Genomic DNA, 24,158 nt, shown 5'->3' with positions numbered 1-24,158 from the left:
CCCCTGGTGGGTGCAGGGCAAAGTCCTGCTAGGAGGTCCAGGTGGGTGAACCCACTGTAAGCTCCACGATTTTAGTGATTTTGAAGGCTTTGACAACCACTTCTTGAGCATGTCACACATTATGTTCTTTCATCAAAGTAGCTTCTTATAATGCAAAAAAGTGAATAGTTTATACGTCATATGGATGGATATAGACGGAAGAAATGCTATAAAGAAGAACACAACAGGTTATCAGGCTAGTGGGGAATATAGCAGAATGTGCAAAAAGAGCGATACATCAGAATGGCAAAGTTCGTCTTGAAAAAATGGAAGACAGAGAGTCTAAAGTTTAAACATTTAGTGATTGTCTGTTATAAGTGGGAAATGTTGTGTACGAAAAAAAAGAAAAATGAGTTAAAATAGGTGATTAAGATCTAGTGTGAAACATGACTTGAATCGACTTTATTTTGGCGATTTTAGGGGGGGGGGGGTGCTGTGTTCTGTGATACACTTCAAAGCCAAGAGTTCTAGCAATAGTCACTTGTCATTTATGAATTTTTTACTATTATCTATAAATAAGTCAATTTGTGTAGCAGGGTTCGGTATAAGGAGAACTTATACTGCCTTGCTATATGAGCTAATTTTTATAGCGACATGGTAGAGTGTCTGCCTGATTTGGATCCAGGAGGTGACTGGAGGTCCCAGGTTCAATCTCCACGGTGGTCGGGGATTTTTCTGGTTGGGTTACATTGGCGCCCAACTTTAAAAAAACATAATGTGTGTCAGACGTCCCACAGATGTCATGGCAATAGGAAATTTGTGGAAAAATTTCACATATGGAGGGGGAGTGTGTAGCAGGGTTCGGTATGAAGAGAACTTATACTGCCTTGCTATATGAGCCAGCTTTTATAGCGACGCGGTAGTGTCTGTCTGGGAAGCGCAGATCATTGATGTATGCCAGAAACATAAGGGTCCAACAATAGTAGTCTTATTTATAAGACGCGCAAAGAATTTAGAGATACTTTTTATATGGGCTAAATTCTGCTCCAAATATTACCAATATAAAAAGTAGCTTAATATTTGAGAGCATCAACAAGTTGGACTATGACAACAGAACCCTCAGGGACACCGGATAACACGGGCAATTTATCAGAAATGACTTTCAACCGCAACTCTTTGGCTGAGGTTGCTAAGGAATGACCTTATCCATGTGGTGATATGACAGTCAACCCCCATGTGATTTAACTTTTGCATTAGCTTGTGATGGTCGACTTTGTCAAAGGCCTTCGAAAAATCCATCAGGTGTATTGTAACCTTACATATCAAAATGTAGGGCATCGTGTTGAGCCAAAATGGCAGCTCTTAGGAGAATAACCTTGTTTACAAAACAAAGTGTTTCATTTGTTAAATGTTCCGTACAGAACCAGACAAGATCGGCCTCGCATTTCCCAATTGATGACAACCTATACGGTCTTTCAGATGAGCAAAAACAGGTATGCAGACAATTTGTTTTGGTTTTAGTACAGTTATAATAGAACATCCGACACGGAACATGTTACATTGATGACATGTATATAAATCTGAATTGTAACTATTTTTCGGACACCTGAAACACATTTGTTTTGATCAAGACCAGATATTCTATAGTTTTGACGTATGCAGACGAACAATGTGTCATGTAAGGACAGGATAAAAAATAAGTTCACTTAAGCCACTTTGATTGATCACTGTTCAACAATAAATCCTGGAGATTTCAAGCTTTTAGTCTCACTACCCAACAATATCCTTTGTTGGGTCCTTTTTACCTTTCACACTCACTAATGTTCCTGAGGAGCACCTTTTCCCTGCCTATAATACTTGAAAGAGCGGTTGGCAGCATACAGAGATAGATAGATAAATACAAATTTTGCTACAGAAAATTGAAATGGTACACATAAGAACTGCAAAGTACACAACGTCCACTCTAAACAAATTGAAAATGCGAAGTATTGTGAAAATACTGAGCTCAGGCCGGGGATTGAACCCACGACCTCCAGAGTGGTAGTCAGACACTAACCACGTCGCTAAAGAGCTAGCCCAACAGCAAGGCTGTTGGAAGTGACCTTACTTTTACTACACTCCTCCCCCTTTTAATGTTTCAAGGCCAAGACATGCCCGCTACAGCATGTCTTGCTACCGCATGACCCTACCAGAAACCATTAAACAGCTCAGACCGACTCCCGCATTCACAGTACCTTTTTACCTCGTCGCCATTATTGTGAAAATACTGAGCTCAGGCCGGGGATTGAACCCACGACCTCAAGAGTGGTAGTCAGACACTTTAACCATGTCGCTAAAGAGCTAGCCCAACAGCAAGGCTGTTGGAAGTGACCTTACTTTTACTACAGAAGCATAAACTCTTGAGCCATCCATTCTCTGAAATACTGGCATATATCAACATATATAGCCTATTTCTTACAAGAACTGTTTCTTCTGTCGTTGTTTAACGTAATGGAACAACCTAACTGCACATATTTTGCAAAGGCCTCAAATTTGGTATCCCAGGGGCTTTCCTGACATTCTGTTTAACTTAAGGCCAGAGCTGTAAGCAAACCGTCAATGTTTCCTGCTGTTGTTCTACATATAAAAGTAATTAGGCTAATTTATTTGTAGCATAGCCCTAGGCAGAAAGTGTGCTTTTTGCCCAGTGGCAGGGCTCAAAACATCCATTAGAATACATTGCCATGTGAGCTTTCTGGGGCCTTGTTTCTTTTTCAAACCTCCAATGATAAGCTTCTAAGACAAAATAAGGCACTAAATGTCTGGATATGGTGTACATAACAGCGATTTTTTGTCCCAACTGGGAAAAGTACCAGTACCAGCCCAATTGGGAAAAAAGAGCGCATAAAAACCTGATATTGGCAAAATTCACTTTGTGAAGTCTTCAGATTGGGATATTGGTGGATTTTATTTGTTGCTTACAAATACTTTAAAATTGATATATAAGTGTCGTCAAGTTGTCACTATTACATTTACATCTAAACATATGTGTAAATGAATTTTTTAACACTTGTTTTCCTCAATATTCACCAGAATTTGCTTTAAAAAATGGAATTAACAGGATTATCAGGTAATTAATAGCGACTTAAAAAAGTAAGAACTGGTATGCAGTAATTGGTTGATACGGATGTATTGGGGGATCAATTGAGTCAGGTGTATGGATATATATGCGTGAAAGGGTTAAAACAATAAAAAAATGTTGTTATCAATAACTTAATAGCTGGGTTTTTTACTCGAAAAGTCATAACGCATCAAATAATGTTTAAAAAAAAGTACATTGTAAAAAATAACACTTGGACGGGGCTGCCCTTCCTAACCCACCCCTTATTGCCCTGGGACGTCTGAAAACATCCTGTGGAAAGCATGTAGTGTACTGTATCAAAAGTCATAGTATCATGCCCAACATCTGGCAATTTCTTCAACTATTTCAAGTGTCTGTGATGGTTCATTTTGTACATGTAAATACCGGTAAAGTTTGTATATAAGGTTTCTGGCACATATTGTCATTGTCAAGAAAGATAAAAAAACGTTAGTTGATCACTTAATTACTGGTAATATATCAATTATGTTCACATTTGCCATGATACTGAAAAGGCCATATGCATTAGTCAATGTCATACAATAATTGGTCTAGATAATTCAAGTAATTTAGTTAAGCACAAATATTATTACAGTTGTACTATCAGACACCAGATCAAATGTATCTACAGAGATCTTATTAATGTATTTATCTCATTACATGTATCGTTGACTGTGATTAAACAATTTTATAAATATTAATTTATTTTAGCTGCGTGAAACAGTATTCCAGTTTGCCCAAAAGGAATTGGCTCCCCGTGCTGATGAGATTGACAAAACCAACTCCTTCCCTGGAATGAGGGTACTTATCATGTGTTATATGTATAGAAACTTAAAATTTTATATTTTGATTTCTCAAACTATCCTATGGGAAATTTGTAAAACTAACTCAATATTTTTAACAGCTAATCAAAGATTGTTAATTTAAGATGTTAAATGTTACCAAAACTTAATGTAAATTTATGAAAGCACTACCGGTAAATGATTTTTAAATTTTGCTACAGGATTTCTGGAAAAAATGCGGTGATATGGGATTGCATGGAATAACAGCACCAGGTTTGTTAAAATGCGTAAAATTTTTGTAAACTTCATAATGTTTTGTGTGCCGCAGTGATTTACAGGTATATGTTGCTAATTGACAGGTTTTTAAACACTTTCTTTTTTTGTGCGCAATGTTGGTTTTACAAATATTTTATGTAAACATCATTTGGATTGAAGAAAAGTTTGCTGTACTTTTTAAATACTGTTACAAAAAGCATGTGAATGAAAGATTAACAATTATTGTTTAAATCTAAAACCAATAACAACAATATAATTATAATGTTTAGACATTTTAATCACTTCAATTTGAGTATAAATGCTTAGTGATTCACTCTTTGTTAAATTACTTACACTTTGTCTGTTGGTACAGTTTTATGCCTGGTACATTTTGAACTGTCCAAAGTTCATCTTTTTTGGTATCGTTTGTCAAAATTGCATGTTTATCAGGGTTCCCCATGGACATTTCTTTTGCTAAATTTACCATATTACATCAAAATAAATTTTACTTTTTGACATTTTATTGGATTTTATCAAAAAATAATTACCGGGGTATAGCAAAATTTACATTTCTTTTGGCAAATTTGCTGATTGATAGCCATTGGTTTATTGGGGGAAAACGGCAAAGTAAGCCATACTATATATTTTAGCCCAATATGGTGGGTCTGAGATGGGTTACATGGAGCACACACTGGTGATGGAGGAGCTGTCGCGTGCCTCCGGGAGCATCGCCCTTAGTTACGGCGCACACTCCAATCTCTGTCTCAACCAGATTGTCCGCAACGGCAACAGTGAACAGAAGCAAAAGTATCTGCCAGATGTAGGTGCAATGTATTGAAGCTGTGTGTAAACATAGCAGTCCAAGGGACAGCTGTATCCTACCCCTTATCTTTTTCACCTTCAAAGATGTTTTCATTGCATTGTCTCTCTTTTACATAAACTATATTTTTGTCCCCTGCCCTACCAGTTTCACCGGAGGGGACTTATGGTTTGCACTCTGTCTGTCTGTCTGTCTGTCTGTCTGTCTGTCTGTCTGTCTGTCTGTCTGTCTGTCTGTCTGTCAGTCACACTTTTCTGGATGCTGCGATAACTTTAAAAGTTCTTAATATTTTTTCATGAAACTTAAAACATGGATAGATGGCAATATGGACATTATGCACGTCATTTCATTTTGTTCCTACATCAAAAATTCTGGTTGCTATGGCAACAAATAGACTAGAAATATTGCTGAAAATGGTGGTTTTCTGGATCCTGCGATAACTTTAAAAGTTCTTAATATTTTTTCATGAAACTTGAAACATGGATAGATGGCAATATGGACATTCTGCACATCATTTCATTTTGTTCCCATGTCAAAAATTCTGGTTGCTATGGCAACAAATAAAAAAAATAATCTGACAATGGTGGAATTTCTGACAATGGTGGAGCCGGTAAGGGGACTATATTGCTTGGCAATAGTCTTGTTAATTATATGTAATGCAATTATTTGTTATTCCCAGACCAAAGGCTGAAGAATATACAGTTGTATATGTTGTTTTTGCAGTCAGTTTATCCGTCTGCTGTCTGTATGTCTTTAAGAAACTTTTCAGTAATATAAATTTGAAATTGTACAGGATTTCAACTTGAAACTGCATGGGTGTATAGTTATCAATTAGGAGCAGTGCCATGCACAAAAACCATAACCTTACACTTTTTTAAATAAGAGTTATAGCCATTGTTGTTTTAGTATGATACAACTTTTGAATAAGGGCAATATGGGTACCGTATAAATATCAATGCCAGGCATAAGATACACAACCCAAAACTTTCTTAAATGATAGTAATTGCACTCTGTTGTTTTTTTATGCTCCCCAAAATTGTTCGGGGAGCATATAGTTGCCAGTTTGAAGTTCCTTCCTTACTTCCTTCCTTCCGTCACACTTTTGCTACAGTTTCTCATAGCGCCTTCAATATTTTACCGATCTCTTACATATTTGGCAATGCAGGGACTTTGAGGTCACTGGGGTCAAGGGCAAGGTCACTGAAGCTAATAATTGATTTTTACATCACAATTTTGTTACAGTTTCTCATAGCGCCTTCAATCTTTTTCCAATCTCTTACATATTTTGCATGTAGGTACCTTTCAAGGACCTCTACCTTTTGATGAGGTTTGAGGTCACTGGGGTTAAGGTCAAGGTCACTGAGGCTTAAAATAGATTTTTCTGTCACTATTTTGTTACAGTTTCTCATAGCGCCTTCAATATTGAACCGATAACTTACATATTTGGCATGTATGTACCTAGCATAGACCTCTACCTTTTGATGAGGTTTAAGATCACTGGGGTAAAGGTCAAGGTCATCGAGGCTAATAATAGATTTTTTAGGTGTTTATTAACATATAAACTGACAAAGCGCATCATTGGGGAGCATCCATCAGTTTCACTGATATTTTTGTTACTTTTAGTTCTGCAATCATCTGTAATCAAAATTTATTTGGCCGGGATATAATTTCAACAAATTTGCTTGTTATAACTGATGCATATGCATTTTGTGATATTTGTTTATGTGCTGAAACAAAGTATTGTTACAGAACTAGGCTACCTGACTTCCTTTTTGTCCTTAAAATATCGAAAATTGTTATAGGATAGCTACTCTATCAGTTTTCTGTGTCTAGTTAATTGCTGGCAGAAAGGTTGGAGCTCTGGCCATGAGTGAACACAATGCTGGCTCAGATGTCGTTTCCATGAAACTGCGAGCAGATAAACAGGGTGAGCCTTCTTTTATGATTATAATTGAAATTACTAATTACTACCGCGGTATACTTGTTTTCGATATTGTCAATGTGATTAAATTGAACACTGTTAACGGTGTATGAAGGTTTCAAAGAAAAATAGTGATGTTAAAACTACAAGTACTTCCATCTGTTTTACTAAAACAAAAAAATAAAAAATAAGGCTTAGATTATTATTACTGTAATTGATGTATTTTTGCTGTATGATCTCCAGGTACAGTAACATCAGTTTAATGCTCACTGGCTTCTATTCTAGACTTAAAACTTCCCATACATTTACATGTAGCTGATTTTATTGGTGCAGAAATTATGATAATGAACTTTTTTGCAATATACATTATAGGTAGATATAAATTGTTTTAGATAAAACTTTTGTTAGCTATATCAAATTTACTTTATTCATGAACAAACACATTGTACATTGGAGCCAGGTCATGCGAAAATAAGTCTTATTCCATATTCGGCCAGGTTAGCTCCAGGCAAGCATGTGTTTTTGCGAAGACTGATCAGCAGCTACTGTTTCGGCTATGAAGTCACACAAGGTTTTCATGATCTCTTTAGCCCCATTATGTCCAGCATTGTATGACACGCTCTTTTAACTTTGCTGTACCCCTTAAAGGTGACCACTATATCCTGAATGGCAACAAGTTTTGGATAACTAATGGACCCGACGCAGATGTCCTGGTGGTGTATGCAAAAACAGACTTCAAAACAGAGAAGCCACAGCATGGCATTACAGCCTTCCTTGTAGAAAAGGTGGGTTTACATTCTTTTATGAAAGTACTTTGTAATCCCCCACTAAAGGCAGAGGGATATAGAATTGGGATAGTCTGTCCGTCATACCCTCCATCCGTCATTCGGTCTGTCCTTTATTGCTGAATTATAACTTGCTGAAGAAGTCAACCTATTTAAGGCTGCAACATTTGCTAAAGATTGCTAAGAAGTAATTATATGTTATCATTTGAGTAGCGTCATAATAAAATGTTTCCATATATGTGGCAAGCATACCTCCAACCCAGCCTGTACATCCACGAAGTCCGGTGTAGAGGTACCCATTCCTCAAATGAGACCATGAAACCTTGCTAGACTATATGCAGGACCGCGAAGGCCCTGTTGGACTGTGGGATTATACGGCATGAAACCCATTTTGGCACAATGTTAGTAGCGTGGTTTCATTTAATAAGATAAACAAGGAATTTTAATTTTATTTTCATTGAGATTCAAATGAATTTGTTCCGTTAATTGAAAGATCAGGCTCTGAGTATTATTTGCTAAATATATTGAAAAGCAAGATGTAAAATTAACAAAAAGCAACAATTTGGAATATATGTAGACATTTATTGCTTAATACTGAACCAATCCATTGCAAATTCACATATGAAGCCCAGTAAGAACTTTAGTCCTCTCATGTATGTCAATCACTTCAGTTTGATGTGATGACGTAAATGGAAAAAGTGTGCGAATATTGATTCCATGAAGGCTGAATAATAATTTTGATTTTAAATTGTACGCACAAATTATATTTTCTGTGCATGTTCTTAAAATGTGCATGTCTGATTTACCCATAAGCACCATATCTGTGTCTCTGGAAGTTGATTGGTTGCTACATGTACTTGTTGCTGCAGGGTATGAAGGGGTTCAGTACGGGCCCCAAGCTGGACAAGCTGGGAATGAGGGGCTCCAACACGTGTGAACTCATCTTCCAGGACTGCCACATACCCGGTACACTACCCTAACATTTTGAGCCAGCTTTTTTAAAAATAAAAATTATTTATTTTATCATTTTATGGTACTGAACATCAACTCTCCATACTTTTTTGGCCAACCTGGCCATGTATCCTCGTTGGCAACTTATAAATTTTGCTTTAAAACAGTTTCCGCATTGATAATTATACCCCCACAAACGAAGTTTAGGGGGGTATATAGGAGTGAACTTGTCGGTCGGTAGGTTGGTCTGTCGGTCGGTCCGTATTAAGTGTCCGCTGTCTAATTCAAATAGGTTTCATCCGATCTTCACCAAACTTGAGCAGAAGTTGTATCTACATGATGTCTTGGCCAAGTACGAGCATGGGCCTTGCCGGACCAAAAACTAGGTCACGGGGTCACTTTGTGCGTTTTAAATATTCAGCATGTTGTCCGCTCTCTTATTCAAGTAGTTTTCATCCGATCTTCACCAAACTTGGTCAGAAGTTGTTTCTAAATGATCTTAAGGCCAAGTTCGAACATCGGCCTTGCCGGGTCAAAAGCTATGTCACGAGGTCACTTAATGCGTTTTTTAACATTCAGCATGGTGTCCTCACTCTTATTCAAGTAGTTTTCATCCGATCTTCACCAAACTTGGTCAGAAGTTTTATCTAGATGATCTGAAGGCCAAGTTCGAACATGGGCCATGCCAGTTCAAAAACAAGGTCACAGGGTCACTTAGTACATTTTACACATTGAGCATGGTGTCCGCTTTTATTTTCAAGTAGTTTAAATCCGATCTTCACCACACTTGGTCAGAAGTTGTAACTAGATGATGTGTAGGTCAAGTTCGAACATGGGCCATGCCGGGTCAAAAACTAGGTCACGGGGTCACTTATTGTGTTTTAAACCTCACCATGTTGTCCGCTCTCTAATTCAAGTAGTTTTTATCCAATCTTCACCAAAATTGGTCAGAAGTTGTATCTTGATAATGTCTAGGGCATGTTTGAATATGGGTCATGCCGGGTCAAAAACAAGGTCACGGGATCACTTAGTGCGTTTTAAACATCACAATGTTGTCCGCTCTCTAATTCAAGTATTTTTCATCCAATTTTCACCAAACTTGGTCAGAAGTTGTGTCTAGAAGATGTCTAGGTCAAGTTTGAATATGGCTCATGCCGGGTCAAAAACTAGGTCACGGGGTATCTTAGTGCATTTTAAACCTCACCATGTTGTCTGCTCTCTAATTCAAGTAGTTTTCATCCAATCCTCACCAAACTTGGTCACAAGTTTTATCTAAATGATCTCTAGGACAAGTTTGAACATGGGCCATTCCGGGCCTAAAACTAGGTCACGGGGTCACTAAGTGCGTTTTTTAACATTCAGCATGGTGTCCGCTCTCTAATTCAAGTAGTTTACATCCGATCTTCACCAAACTTGGTCAGAAGTTTTATGTAGATGATCTTAAGGCCAAGTTAGAACATGGGCCTTTCTAGGTCAAAAACTAGGTCAAGGGGTCACTTAGTGCGTTTTAAAAATTGAGCATGGTGTCCACTGTTTTTCGTGAAGACGACATGCAAAATATTATGTGTCAATGCGGCATTTGGTGGTATTCGTCACGTCTGTGACAAAGCTCTAGTTTTTATTCTGGACAGGTAGAATGGTTGGTTTATTGCATTGTTTCTAATTAAAAAACATGGTGAATTGACCTCAAATATATTTAAATTAACATAATTCATAAATAATTTGTATTACTGTGAAACCATTTATTTTCGACAGCACAAAATTTCGTCATTTTTATAAAAATGACGATTTCGTCAGCACTTAAATTCACCGATTTCTGATTTTGAATTTTAAAAAAATGCGTCAGTCAATATCCGATTTGTGTGTAATACATATTCGCGATCAATCGCAGTTGCGAAAAATCGTGGTACGAATGTGGGAACACACTTGAGAATCACTGCAGGAGGTGCGGCCTGTTTGTCACATGCCAATTAACTAGTCTTTTGTTATCAAGGGACAGTAATGGACCCTCTTAATGTATGCCATTCACACGTCCATTGTAATGATTAGCGGACAAGTGGGATCGAATAACCGTTAACGAGTGTTTGTAACAACGAAGCCAATTGCCCATTAGTCTTATTCTATTATTATAATTGCCATACTGATAACAATCGTAATTCTAGTTGGTATGATTTTTATAGAAATGCTGTCAATACCGTTATAAAACTGTTGTGTTACACGAAAGAGGTTCCAGTTTGTTAAGTGTTTTTTTTTCAAATAAAATGCTTTTTTTATCCTGATATCAACATTAAAATTATAAACTCTAGGTGTGTGTTTGTTCTTAAAAAGTAAACTACCGGTATATAAATCAATAATGTCAATAATTTAAAAATAAATAAATTGATACATTTAAAATAGTAATAAGTGTGGTTAAAAGCAAACAATCAAACAACAAACAGCAATTAAAATATTCTTTATTAATGTGTGATAAATACGCATGTTGATCACACATCGTCATCTTTTCATTTGGTTTATTGTCTTTCATCGGCATTCGCTGCGTGATGGGTAATATGCAACACCCCTGAAAAACACAATGCACCTAATGGGTAATAAAGTTATAAACAATTAGCGCTAATTCATTACCATTCTACATAAACGAAGTCAACGCATTCGATACAGCTGTACAGCACACGCGTTTTAAAGAAGTGTAACGTGTCAGTTAAGTACCTTGTGTAATCTACGTCCCTTTGTGTCAAAACCGGATTAATCTTGATAACGAAACAGCAGTGAATGTGTGCTTGGATTATGTTGGAATTTAATGCCTCATGTCTACGGTAAAGTTTTAAAATATTTTTCAACTTAGTGTTTGTTTTTGTTCAAACATAGAGCATGATTGTTCGTTAGGATCTTAAATTCGCCGATCGGTCGACTGACGAAATTTATGAAAATTAATGCCTGACGATTAATAATGGTTTCACAGTATTATCATTATTCATTCTGAGTTACTGATTCTAGGTGGTATGACCTTTTGAGTCTATTTATTGATGTCTTTCCAACATATAGAGAGGGTGTTAGTTGCAGTCATGGCAGTGCAGTGATGCAAGCTTTAAAGATAGCCTTGACTCCATGTTTCAATTTGCTGCAAATGACATCATTTTATTATCCCCCGCCATAGGCGGAGGGATATTGTTTTGGCGTTGTCCGTCCTTCCGTCCGTCCATCCTTCCGTCCGTCTTTCCGTCCGTCCGGAGCCATATCTTGGAAGTGCTTTGGCGGATTTCATTTAAACTTAATATGAGTATATATATGGATAAGGGGATGATGCACATCAAATGGCATTGTACACCATCAGTTAATAACAGAGTTATGGCTCTTTTTATCTTGAAAAAAATGCTTTTTTGTGTGTCCGGAGCCATATCTTGGAAGTGCTTTGGCCGATTTCATTGAAACTTGGTATGAGTATATATATATGAATGAGAGAATGATGCACGCCAAATGGCATTGTACACCATCTGTTAATAACGGAGTTATGGCCCTTTGTATCTTAAAAAATGCTTTTTTGAGTGTCAAATATAACACTTTTGTGTCCAGAAGCATATTGGCGGGGGGATATCAATTCAACGAATTTGCTTGTTATTTCAAACCATTGACATGTTTTTCTTCAGTTATATAAAAAATAATGGTAGGAAATGATGGAAATCATGGAATTAATATAATCTTTGGGTTAGTGTTCAATATAGATACATTTGTCTTACTTAACTCAAACATCAAAAGCTCTCACTTTCGTTGTTCTAAGGCTAGCAAAATAAGCTTCTTTATATTACAAACTGACCAAGGCTCATATTCACCAAACAATGTTTAGACTTAAGTCTAAGAATGTTCTTGAATTATTTTGGATGAAACTTGGCATGAACCACCTTTATGTACATCATTCGTCATGCTGAACATTTTGTTAATAACATAATTAAGAAAAAGAAAACCTCACTGAGGGCCCTATGACAGAATAGTGACCAGCCAGCAGCCCCAAATAGTATATGGACCTTCGTCTTCGGTCCATATACTATTATTTGGGGCTTCCTGGCTGGCCACTATTCTGCCATTGGACCTGAAGTGAGGTTTTCTATTTCATATATTGTGCCGAACATTTTTGTGCAGATAAATGTCAATAGAAATAAAAATAACACCATATAAATTCCATCAATATTTATCAGTTGTAAACAAAGGAAACAGTACTTGAAAAATCTTTAAATATATACAGGATTTTAATTACCATTAGAATCGTGTATATATTTAAACAAAGAACCATTTTTATTATGCCCCTTTCGAAGAAAAGGGGGTATATAGTTTTCGCACTGTCCGTCAGTCTGTCAGTCTGTCTGTCACACTTTTCGTGTCCGCTCTCTAATTCAAATAGTTTTTAACCGATCTTTACACAACTTGGTCAGAAGTTGTATCTAGACAATATCTAGGTCAAGTTCAAATATGGGTCATGCCGGGTCAAAAACTAGGTCACCGGGTCATCTAGTGCATTTCAAGGATTTAGTATATAGGTTTCGAAAAATGCTCATAACTTCTATCAAAGCGTTTATAGGGGGCATATGTCATTCTATGGTGACAGCTCTTGTTGAGTCTAAGTACATTCTTTATTCTTAATTCTAAGAATGGTTTGTTGAATATGGGCCCTAGAATTCTGTACTTGTCTTTGCAGAGGGCCAGGTTCTTGGAGGTGTGGGTCGAGGGGTCTATGTTTTAATGTCTGGACTTGATATAGAGAGGGGATTGGGGGCAGTGGGCCCTCTAGGGTGAGCATTTATTGTACCCTTGGACATTGCTGTACACAATGTGTATAGTTGTAATGGCTTGGTCCATATTGCACTTTTCACTTTGTTTATAATTTGTCATTTCAATAAACTAAGTATTCTTTTTATGCAGTTAAAAAAGGGTTACGCTGCACATAATATTCAACAAACTTGCTACAGTTTAAAAAGTAAATGTAAATGAATCAACTTCAAAGTTGAGTCATAAAACTTTTACACCAATAATAGCAAACCAGCAATTCGTCATTTTTCTTGCTTTCAAACTAAAATATGGTTGTTCAAAAACTTTTGATGATCAGCAAATTGAAACATCATAGTCAGGTGATTTTAAGGGATGGAAAGTTTTAGAAAAAAAAAGCAATGTTCTCATACTTTGTTACCATCTGCAAAGCTTAAAACCCTCTCTATGAACCTCTCTACATCTAGTTTATTGTACGGATCACCTTCTTTAAAAGAATTCCTGTGTCAGTTTACCATCAACATTTGCATCCTTCCATGTGCATCCAGTTTAGTTGGAAAGCATCTTACCTGATTAGCCTGTGTGGACTGCGCAGGCTGATCTGGGACAACACTATGTACATGTATTAAGCCCAGTTTTCCTACGAGTATCATTCATTGCATCAAGAAAACTTATCTCATTCATCATGTCATTACCCATCCGCTTGAAGTAATTCAGTGTGTATTTTCCCCCTGCTAGCTTCCCAAATGCTGGGTCAAATCAACAGGGGTGTTTACGTGCTCATGAGTGGCCTAGATATTGAGAGGTGCATTCTTGCTGCGGGCCCCCTTGGGTAAGTTTCCCTTGAACAACAATACTGGTGTGCAAGATTGGCATGCTTTTTTAGCACATCAGAACAAAAAAAAATCATGTAAAAAAATACATCTCTTCAAACATCATAGTTTTATTTTACAGATTTGTTTCAATATTCAGAAAGGAAGTTTTTCTTGGAAATCTTGGCTAGGGCACCCAAGGCATAAGGAATACACGATCAAATGACTATGAATGTTTCAAGTTGCTATATCTTAATGTTGTTCTTGAAAATCCCAATATGTCTTAACAATTATCTTTCCAATTGAATGAAAAAAAATTGAATACTCAACTTATCACTACCGTTTTTTTGTTTTAATCGATAATGGATTGTTGTTTTTTTCATTTTTAGCTCATCTATTTTTTGAAAAAAAATTATGAGCTATTGTCATCACCTTGGCGTCGGCGTTGGCGTCGGCGTCCGGTTAAGTTTTGCGTTTAGGTCCACTTTTCTCAGAAAGTATCAATGCTATTGCATTCAAACTTGGTACACTTACTTACTATCATGAGGGACTGGGCAGGCAAAGTTAGATAACTCTGGCGTGCATTTTGACAGAATTATGTGCCCATTTTATACTTAGAAAATTGAAAATTTTGGTTAAGTTTTGTGTTTAGGTCCTTTTTATCCCTTAAGTATCAAAGCTATTGCTTTTATACTTGCAACACTTACTAACTATTATAAGGGGACTGTGCACGCAAAGTTATGTAACTCTGACTGGCATTTTGACAGAATTATGTGCCCTTTTTATACTTAGAAAATTGAAAATTTTGTAAAGTTTTGTGTTTAGGTCCACTTTATTCTTACAGTATCAAAACTATTGCTTTCATACTTGCAACACTTATTAACTATCATAAGGGGACTGTGTAGGCAAAGTTATGTAACTCTGACTGGCATTTGGATGGAATTATGGGCCCTTTATACTTAGAAAATTGAAAATTTGGTTTAAGTTTTGTGTTTTGGTCCACTTTACCCCTAAAGTATCATAGATATTGCTTTCATACTTGGAACACTCGCAAACTATCATAAGGGTACAGTAAAAGGACAAGTTGCATAACTCTGGTTGTCATTTTTACGGAATTATGGCCCTTTTTTGACTTAGTAACTTTGAATATATGGTTAAATTTTGTGTTTCGATCCACTTTACTTCTAAAGTATCAAAGCTATTGCTTTCAAACTTCAAATACTTTCATGCTATCATGAGGTTACTGTACCTGGCAAGTTGAATTTTACCTTGACCTTTGAATGACCTTGACTCTCAAGGTCAAATTATAAAATTTTGCTAAAATTGCCATAACTTCTTTATTTATGATTAGATTTGATTGATACTTTGACAAAACTACTATTACCTGACATACCACAATAGACTCCACTCAAACGATCCCCCGTGCCCTCCCCCCCCCCTATTTTTTTTTTTTTTTTTTTTTTTTTAAGATCATCTCACAAATGACCACCACACCCTCACACTATACCCCCCCCCCCCCGCCCCACCCCAACCCCCCCCCCCCCCCCAAATTTTTATTTTATTTTTTTTGAAACTGTTAAAAAACACAAATATTTATTTTTATTATTTTATTTTTGAAATACCGTCCAACCATCGCACCCAAGAATCCCCTTCCCCCCCACCCACCCCCCCCCCCCCAATTTTTTTTTTTTTGCATTTTTTTTCCGCATTTTTGGAAGATAATGTTATAAATGTCCACACCCCCACACTATACACCCCTCTTCACTCCACCCCTCCCTCCTTTGTGATTGAAATTGAGAGTCCTTTCACCTTTAAAAAGAAAATAGATGAGCGGTCTGCACCCGCAAGGTGGTGCTCTTGTTATTATTACATATAATTTCTTTTACAGTATTATGCAAGCCTGCTGTGATGTAGCCTTTAAGTATGCCCATGAACGGGAATGTTTTGGAGAGAAGATTGGGCATTTTCAGGTAAAACCGTGGTTTAAAATATAAATACTTTATTTCAGTATAAATGTTTCATGTGATCATTAAATGTGCAAAATTGGACATGAATTTTTAGAAAGAAAGCAATGGTTATCAATAATGAAAACATTTAATAACAAGAGTTCCGCGGTCGGAGATGACCGCATTGAAGCCGGATTTTTGATTTAAATGACAGGAAAGTACCTTTCGTGTTTTTGTCAATGCAATACTTAAATTACTGAAATATTGTTCAAGTTTGAGATTCTAGGTCCAAGCATACCAACTTATAACAATTTTAACATTTTAACATTGAAGGTCACAGTGACCTTGACCTTCAAATGAATGACATTGAAATGAGCAGTGGTGATCTTCTAGTACTGGCCAACCTTTATGTCAAGTTTGAAGACTCTAGGTACAAGCATACCAAAGTTATAACATGGAATAAGAACTTTAACATTTTTACCTACCAAAGTTATAAGAACTTTAACATTTTTACATTCAAGGTCACAGTGACCTTGACCTTAGAATGAATGACCTTGAAATGACCAGTGGTCATCTAAGTGTGCTTGCAAACCTTCATGTCAAGTTTGAAGACTCTATGTCCAAGCATACCAAAGTTATAACAATTTTAACATTTTAACATTTAAGGTCACAGTGACCTTGACCTTCAAATGAATGACATTGAAATGACCAGTGGTCATCTTCTAGTACTGGCCAATCTTTATTTCAAGTTTGAAGACTCTAGGTACAAGCATACCAAAGTTATAACATGAAATAAGAACTTTAACATTTTTACATTCAAGGTCTCAGTGACCTTGACCTTCAAATGAATGACCTTGAAATGTCCAGTGGTTACTTACTAGTTCTGGCCAACCTTCATGTCAAGTTTCAAGACTCTAGGTCCAAGCATACCAAAGTTATAACAACTTTAACATTTTTACATTCAAGGTCACAGTGACCTTGACCTTCAAATGAATGACCTTGAAATGTCCAGTGGTTACTTACTAGTTCTGGCCAACCTTCATGTCAAGTTTCAAGACTCTAGGTCCAAGCATACCAAAGTTATAACAACTTTAACATTTTTATATTGAAGGTCACAGTGACCTTCACCTTCAAATGAATGACCTTGAAATGACCAGTGGTCATCTGTTAATCCTGGCCAACCTTCATGTCAAGTTTGAAGACTCTAGGTCCAAGCATACCAAAGTTATACCATGAAATAAGAACTTTAACATTTTTACATTCAAGGTCACAGTGACCTTGACCTTCAAATGAATGACCTTGAAATGACCAGTGGTTACTAACTAGTTATGGCCAACCTTCATGTCAAGTTTCAAGACTCTAGGTCCAAGCATACCAAAGTTATAACAACTTTAACATTTTTACATTCAAGGTCACAGTGACCTTGACCTTCAAATGAATGACCTTGAAATGTCCAGTGGTTACTTACTAGTTCTGGCCAACCTTCATGTCAAGTTTCAAGACTCTAGGTCCAAGCATACCAAAGTTATAACAACTTTAACATTTTTATATTGAAGGTCACAGTGACCTTCACCTTCAAATGAATGACCTTGAAATGACCAGTGGTCATCTGTTAATCCTGGCCAACCTTCATGTCAAGTTTGAAGACTCTAGGTCCAAGCATACCAAAGTTATACCATGAAATAAGAACTTTAACATTTTTACATTCAAGGTCACAGTGACCTTGACCTTCAAATGAATGACCTTGAAATGACCAGTGGTTACTAACTAGTTATGGCCAACCTTCATGTCAAGTTTCAAGACTCTAGGTCCAAGCATACCAAAGTTATAAAAACTTTAACATTTTTTATATTGAAGGTCACAGTGACCTTGACCTTCAAATGAATGACCTTGAAATGACCAGTGGTCATCTGTTAATCCTGGCCAACCTTCATGTCAAGTTTGAAGACTCTAGGTCCAAGCATACCAAAGTTATACCATGAAATAAGAACTTTAACATTTTCGAGCACGCCGCCACCCCCGCCCGCCCGCCCGACAACATCAATCTATAAGCCGAGATTTTTTCGAAAAAAAATCCGGCTAATGACGCTAATATATCATTAATTGAGTTGGAGTTGTGATATGTTGGAGGGAATGTGTGGATAATTTTGCTCTCCACAAAATGCATTAAAATACATGTTTATAGTGAAACAAAAATAGTAATTTATAGTGCAACATGTGTATAAATATCTAGTGAACATTATTAGAAAGTGAAAATTTTGAAAACTTATGGGATAAATTAGTAGTTTAAAGAAGTTTCTACAGAAGAATATTATAATATTTGTGTGACACCTGAGAGATTACCTGTATGATACAATAAAACATCACCTTGAACAAATCCCTGGACATCAATGTGTAGAAAGGATTAAAAAGGACTATAGCTATTGATAAGTGGTTGCCAATTATTGCCAAATATTTACTTTGATACCCCAGGCAAGAAGATAACTGTACTGTAACAATTTTAACAATGAGCAACGAAACGAAAAACCAGCAAAAACTAAACTTCACGGGAACAAAACCACAGACAAAGCCTGCAGTCAAGAAATATAGGCCAGATACGAGTGACAATAGTAACTCAAGCATGGAGAAACTTAACTCAATAAATATACAACTTCAAGCCATGACTGAAGGCATCTCCAACTTAAGGGAGGATCTCAAAGGCATGATCAAAAAAGATGAAGTTGAAATGCTAATAACAAACACTGTGACAAATCTCATAAAAAAACTTGAAGAAAACACAAACAAAAAAATAGAAAAATTAATCAATGAAAAAGTAAATGAAATGCAGGCCAAAATCGACAGCATTGATTTTGATAACAAAAACCTCATAGAATTTTTTTTTTTTTAAATCATTAATAGATTGCTTTTCTATTTGTCTTGTACATATGGAAATAAAATAAAATAAACTACTGTAAACGTATAGAAATTTGTCGGTATGAAATTTCGTGGTTTATTAAAAACATCTTATTTGTTGACACGTAATTTCGTGGATTTCAAATAAAAAACAACTTATTCGTTGATAAGTAATTTCTTGGATTTCAATTTTTCGGGGAAGACTGACCATCATAATAATTGAACTTTTATTAAAACAACCAGAGTAATAATGAAGCATAATCTGCTAATCTGTGTTGATAGCAAGACTTGAGGTTAATGTGCACTCACGTGTTAAAACCGTTATGTCTCTTTTAACTTTAATTGGCACTAATTGACATATGTGATAAATCTGCAAACTGTTAATTTGACGAGGTCACGTTAAAGAGAACAATCATTGATGTACAGTTTAACTACCATGCTTGATTTAAAAAGGATTATTACCCAAACACTTATGAAGAAAACAACATATTGTATAAACTTTTTTAAGCATATCTCAATCAAACAATGTCTCTTTCAAAATGGTTGAAAACAGGATCAGTTCAGACACGTTCTCGGAAATGACCGATCTCGGATTAAAAATGTATAAATAATCGTTGGTACTTGAATTCGTGGTTCAGCGGACCAACGAAATCCATGAAAATTCGTACCACACAAAATTTAATAGTTTTACAGTATAATTCAGAAAAATATACCCTTGTAAAGAATATTGAATTTTTATGCCCCCAGATCAATAGATCGGGGTTATATTGTTTTTGGTCTGTCTTTCTGTCTGTCATTCTGTCCCAAAACTTTAACCTGACAGTAAAGTTTTGCAATAACTTTTGCAATATTGAAGATAGCAACTTGATATTTGGCATGCATGTGTATCACAAGGAGCTGCACATTTTGAGTGGTGAAAGGTCAAGATCATCCTTCAAGGTCAAATATATGGCTTCAAAGCGGTGCAATAGGGGGCATTGTGTTTCTGACAAACACATCTCTTGTTTTATCATATGAAAGTAGCAAATAGATTTTAAAGTTTAATTACTATATATAGGAAGAAACCTAGTACCAAGTAGTGCTAGTAATCTAAACCTTTGTACTGTATTTCAAATACAATGTATACTGATTATTTGACTATGCAAATCAAATTACACACAAAACAAATCATAAAGAAGTTTTCATCACAAATGAATACAACTTTATCAGATTATGTTAAAAAACAACAACAAAACTTTAACCTTACAGTAAAGTTTTGCAATAACTTTGAAATATTGTAAATAGCAACTTAATATTTGGCATGCATGTGTATCTCATGGAGCTGCATATTTTGAGTGGTGAAAGGTCAAGGTCATCCTTCACGGTCAAAGGTCAACAAAAAAGTGGTGCATTAGGGGGCATTGTGTTTCTGAAAAACGCATCTCTTGTTTTGCTTTATTATGCTCCCCCAAAATTTACTTTTGGGGGAGCATATAGTTGCCGCTTCGTCTGTCCGTGCGTGTGTCCATCCGTGCACAATTTTTGTCCGGGCTATTTATCAGCAATTAAAGACCAGAATTCAATTAAACTTTATGAGAAGCTTCACTACCAAGAGGAGATGTGCATATTATCAGCCGGTTCTGGTCAGATGATTTTTCATAGAGTTATGGCCTTTTGAAATTTTCCATTAACTGTACATATAGTGCAATTCTTGTCCGGGCTATTTCTCAGCAACTAATGACCGGAATTCAATGAAACTTTATGGGAAGCTTCACTACCAAGAGGACATGTGCATATTATCAGCGGTTTCTAGTCAGATGATTTTTCACAAAGTTATGACCCTTTGAAATTTTCTTTAAACTGTATATATAGTGCAATTCTTGTCCAGGCTATTTCTCCCCAACTACTGACTGGAATTCAATGAAGCTTTATGGGAAGCTTAACTACCTTGAGGAGATGCGCATGTTATTAGTGGGTTCTGGTTAGATGATTTATTTAGAGATTTATGGCCCTTTGAAATTTTTAAGTTGCTAAACCATCCATCGTATTATTTTGTCCAAAGTCATGCCCCTCAAGACGTTTCCTTTTATCTGAATATATAGTGCAATATTGTGACCAAAAAAACTTTGGGGAGTATCACCTGTCTCCGACGGTTTCTTGTGTTGTATATATTTCTTTTAGTTTAACTTTTATCCCACAAATTTGTCCTGTTATGTGTGTTCTTCACACTATGCATGTCTAACGTTTATTGCAGATGATTCAGGCGAAGCTTGCCAACATGTACACCACGTTGAATGCCAACAGGTCCTATGTGTATAATGTAGCCCGTGCTTTAGACAGAGGAAACATCAGTCCCAACGTAAGATATTCAGGGATTTAAAATACCCATACATGGGTGGTGTAAAGACCCAAATATTTTGTAATATTTAGTAGTCAACGGTATTTACTTTGTGTTGTCAAATAATACTCATAATACAGACAAAACTTGCAATTAATTGTGTAGAATCTTATTTGTGTGTATGGGTACTGATGTGTTCTAATAAACATATAAAGACAAATTCATTTAAATGTATTCTCAGTCCAATATCAGTACATCCATGAATTATATAATTCCTGTATCTAATATTGTTTACTTCAAGTACATTATTTCATTATATCAGTGATTTCTTGCGGGCCAGAAGACTTCAAAAGTTCATAATGTAAAACATAAAAATTTAAAAAACCCAAACACTCAAATTCAACCAATATTTCGTACAATATTTCAAAAAATTAAATTGAACACAGAAATTATCAATGTTTCTGATAGCAATAGCCAAAATTTCATCACAAGATATGGTCTGGTAACATAGGTTTAATGCAATACAAAATGCTTGTTTTTTTTTGTGTGTGTACATATATATTCCATGTCAATTTCTGGCTTCCATATCTTAACATTTACGAGCAAACGTGATATTGGCTTAAAGCAGATTCGGAAGCCCAATGTAGTTCTCATGAATATGTCATCTTCCGACACTGCCCGAAGCAAGTCTCACATTTGCTTGTAAAGGTTTGGATATTGTGGCGGGAAAATGACATGGAACATATTGTGGCACAAAAAATAAAAACAAGAATTTTGTATCGCATTAAACCTATGTTACCAGACCACATCAAGCGATGAAATTTTGGCTATTGCTGTGAGGAACATTGATTTTTTATGTGTTAACTTTATTTAACAAAATATGTTGCAAAATTTTCGTTTTTGAATATTTACCTATTAGAATGCTTGTACTATTTGAATTTAATCTGTTGAATACTGGTTATCTGAACGAATATTTTAGGTGCAAATTATTCATAGATATTGGGTCAGGCTTTTGTAGTTATAGGGTCAGGCCTTCTTATAATCTTGTTGTGTAAGTTCCCACTGGTCTCATTGAGCATCGTTCTGGGAAAACAGGGCTTAATGCATGTGCCTAAAGTTGTCATCCCAGATTAGCCTGTGCAGTCCACACAGGCTAATCAAGGTTAACACTTTTGCCTTAATGAAATTGTTCATTTAAGGTCTCTTCTCAACAAAAATCCAGTAAATCGGAAAGTATCGTCCATTATTAGCCTGTGCAGACTGCAAAGGCTTATCGGGGACAACACTTTATGCACATGTTACGTATTAAGCTCAGTTTTCCCAGAACAAAGCTCAATTTCTTCCCATTCCTGTTTTATTGCAGGACTGTGCTGGTGTGATCCTGTACGCAGCAGAGGCGGCCACACAAATGGCACTGGACGCCATACAGATCCTTGGTAGGAACCTAATATTGCTGATCAGCCTGTGCAAACTGCATAGGCTAATCTTGATCAATGCTTTGTGCACATGCATTAAACACCCTTTTTCCAAACATGAAGCTTTTTACTTCATGGAATTGTTTTTAACTGACACATCTCATTTAATGTTTCCATGATTATGCACAAGTATGGTAAATTAACCTCTGCTTCGATCCCCAAATAGAATTTGAGTAATGTCCTTAAAAAACAACAACTTTGGTACAACACGAAGTACGCATCAGAATCTGTGAGCAGTTTATATATGGTATTATAATATTGAACTGGTATTTGTTTTAAGTGATTTCAAAACTGTTAAAACACATGTACCCTTTACACAATGTTTTGTGAGTAAGAGGCAACAGAAGTTGTTTTTTTTGTTGTTTAATAGGTTGCCATGTATTTCGGCTGTTGCAGCAGTAAAAGACTCAAATCCATTACTGCACACAAGGTCTGGTTATCACATGACCTGTTCTTGGCCTAAGTTGAAATATACCGGCCTACAAGGTCTGGACTTGACATGTTATTGGCCTAAATTCTAATTAAGTGGGCAGTTAATTACACGTTGGTACTTGACCTATATTCAAAACAAGAATTCATGCTGTTATACATGCTTTGTCCCCTGGGTGACCGACTCCTGTAGAGCCTCTATGACCTACCCAATGGGTCTTGTGCCGTAAGAGGTCAGTGTATCTCCAGACCAGTCCGTGCAGTCTGCTGAGGAATTGGGCAGTCCAATAATGAGACCATGAAACCTTGTGTGCCTTTATAGAGAACAGAGCAGCTCATGGCCAGACTGTGCTGATGCGCATGCTGCCCTGGAGCTACGCTGGCCTCTTATGGCACAAGACCCACTTTCCCATGATGCAGCTTGTATGGTAACATCATTCAAATTATCAGAGTAAAACATTAATTAAACATTGCAGGTGGAAATGGCTACATTAATGACTACCCGACTGGACGCTTCTTACGTGATGCGAAACTGTACGAGATTGGAGCTGGTACCAGCGAGGTGCGCCGACTAGTGATTGCGCGCGCAATTAATGCTTTCTATAAATAATAAACAATATGAGTAGATTAAGGGACATATTTTGTAAGACCAACATTTTATAGTCAGTGTGATAAAATGCATTTATTTATGGCTATGAAATGGAAAATATCAGGGAAAGCAATAGTTTTAAGAAATGTGTTGCATGCAAATGGATTTTGTTATGGCATGTACCTATTGAGTATGATTTGAAACTGTATTGATTGTTATGTAAAACGTGGCTAGCCACTGAACTGTTTTGCAAAATTTTGTTAAATTTGTGGAATGAATTGATCAAAGAATTAAAAAAACAAATGATCATTTTGTTTCTTCATATTTAATGA

At 36.3% G+C, this 24,158-nt stretch overlaps 1 protein-coding gene across 2 annotated transcripts; it reads left to right on the top strand.

Annotated features, from left to right (window-relative positions):
• Nucleotides 1-1,300: 1,300 nt before the first annotated feature.
• On the top strand, nt 1,301-24,133 carry LOC127866064 (isovaleryl-CoA dehydrogenase, mitochondrial-like). Of its 2 annotated transcripts, none has more exons than XM_052406401.1 (12): nt 1,301-1,472; nt 3,809-3,898; nt 4,101-4,152; nt 4,785-4,954; nt 6,788-6,881; nt 7,524-7,660; nt 8,530-8,626; nt 14,105-14,198; nt 16,067-16,148; nt 21,250-21,354; nt 22,697-22,769; nt 23,714-24,133. In XM_052406401.1, the coding sequence occupies exons 1-12, from the start codon at nt 1,332-1,334 to the stop codon at nt 23,845-23,847; spliced, it is 1,269 nt and encodes a 422-aa protein (XP_052262361.1). In that variant the 5' UTR covers nt 1,301-1,331; the 3' UTR covers nt 23,848-24,133. The 2 variants fall into 2 exon arrangements, with proteins under 2 accessions (XP_052262361.1, XP_052262362.1); XM_052406402.1 differs by lacking the exon at nt 14,105-14,198 and adding an exon at nt 13,299-13,392.
• Nucleotides 24,134-24,158: the final 25 nt, after the last annotated feature.

Source organism: Dreissena polymorpha, chromosome 2 (genome assembly GCF_020536995.1).
Source record: "Dreissena polymorpha isolate Duluth1 chromosome 2, UMN_Dpol_1.0, whole genome shotgun sequence".
NCBI classification, from domain to species: domain Eukaryota; kingdom Metazoa; phylum Mollusca; class Bivalvia; order Myida; family Dreissenidae; genus Dreissena; species Dreissena polymorpha.
Note: the sequence above shows the minus strand (reverse complement) of the source record. Positions and strands in the feature narration are given on the sequence as shown.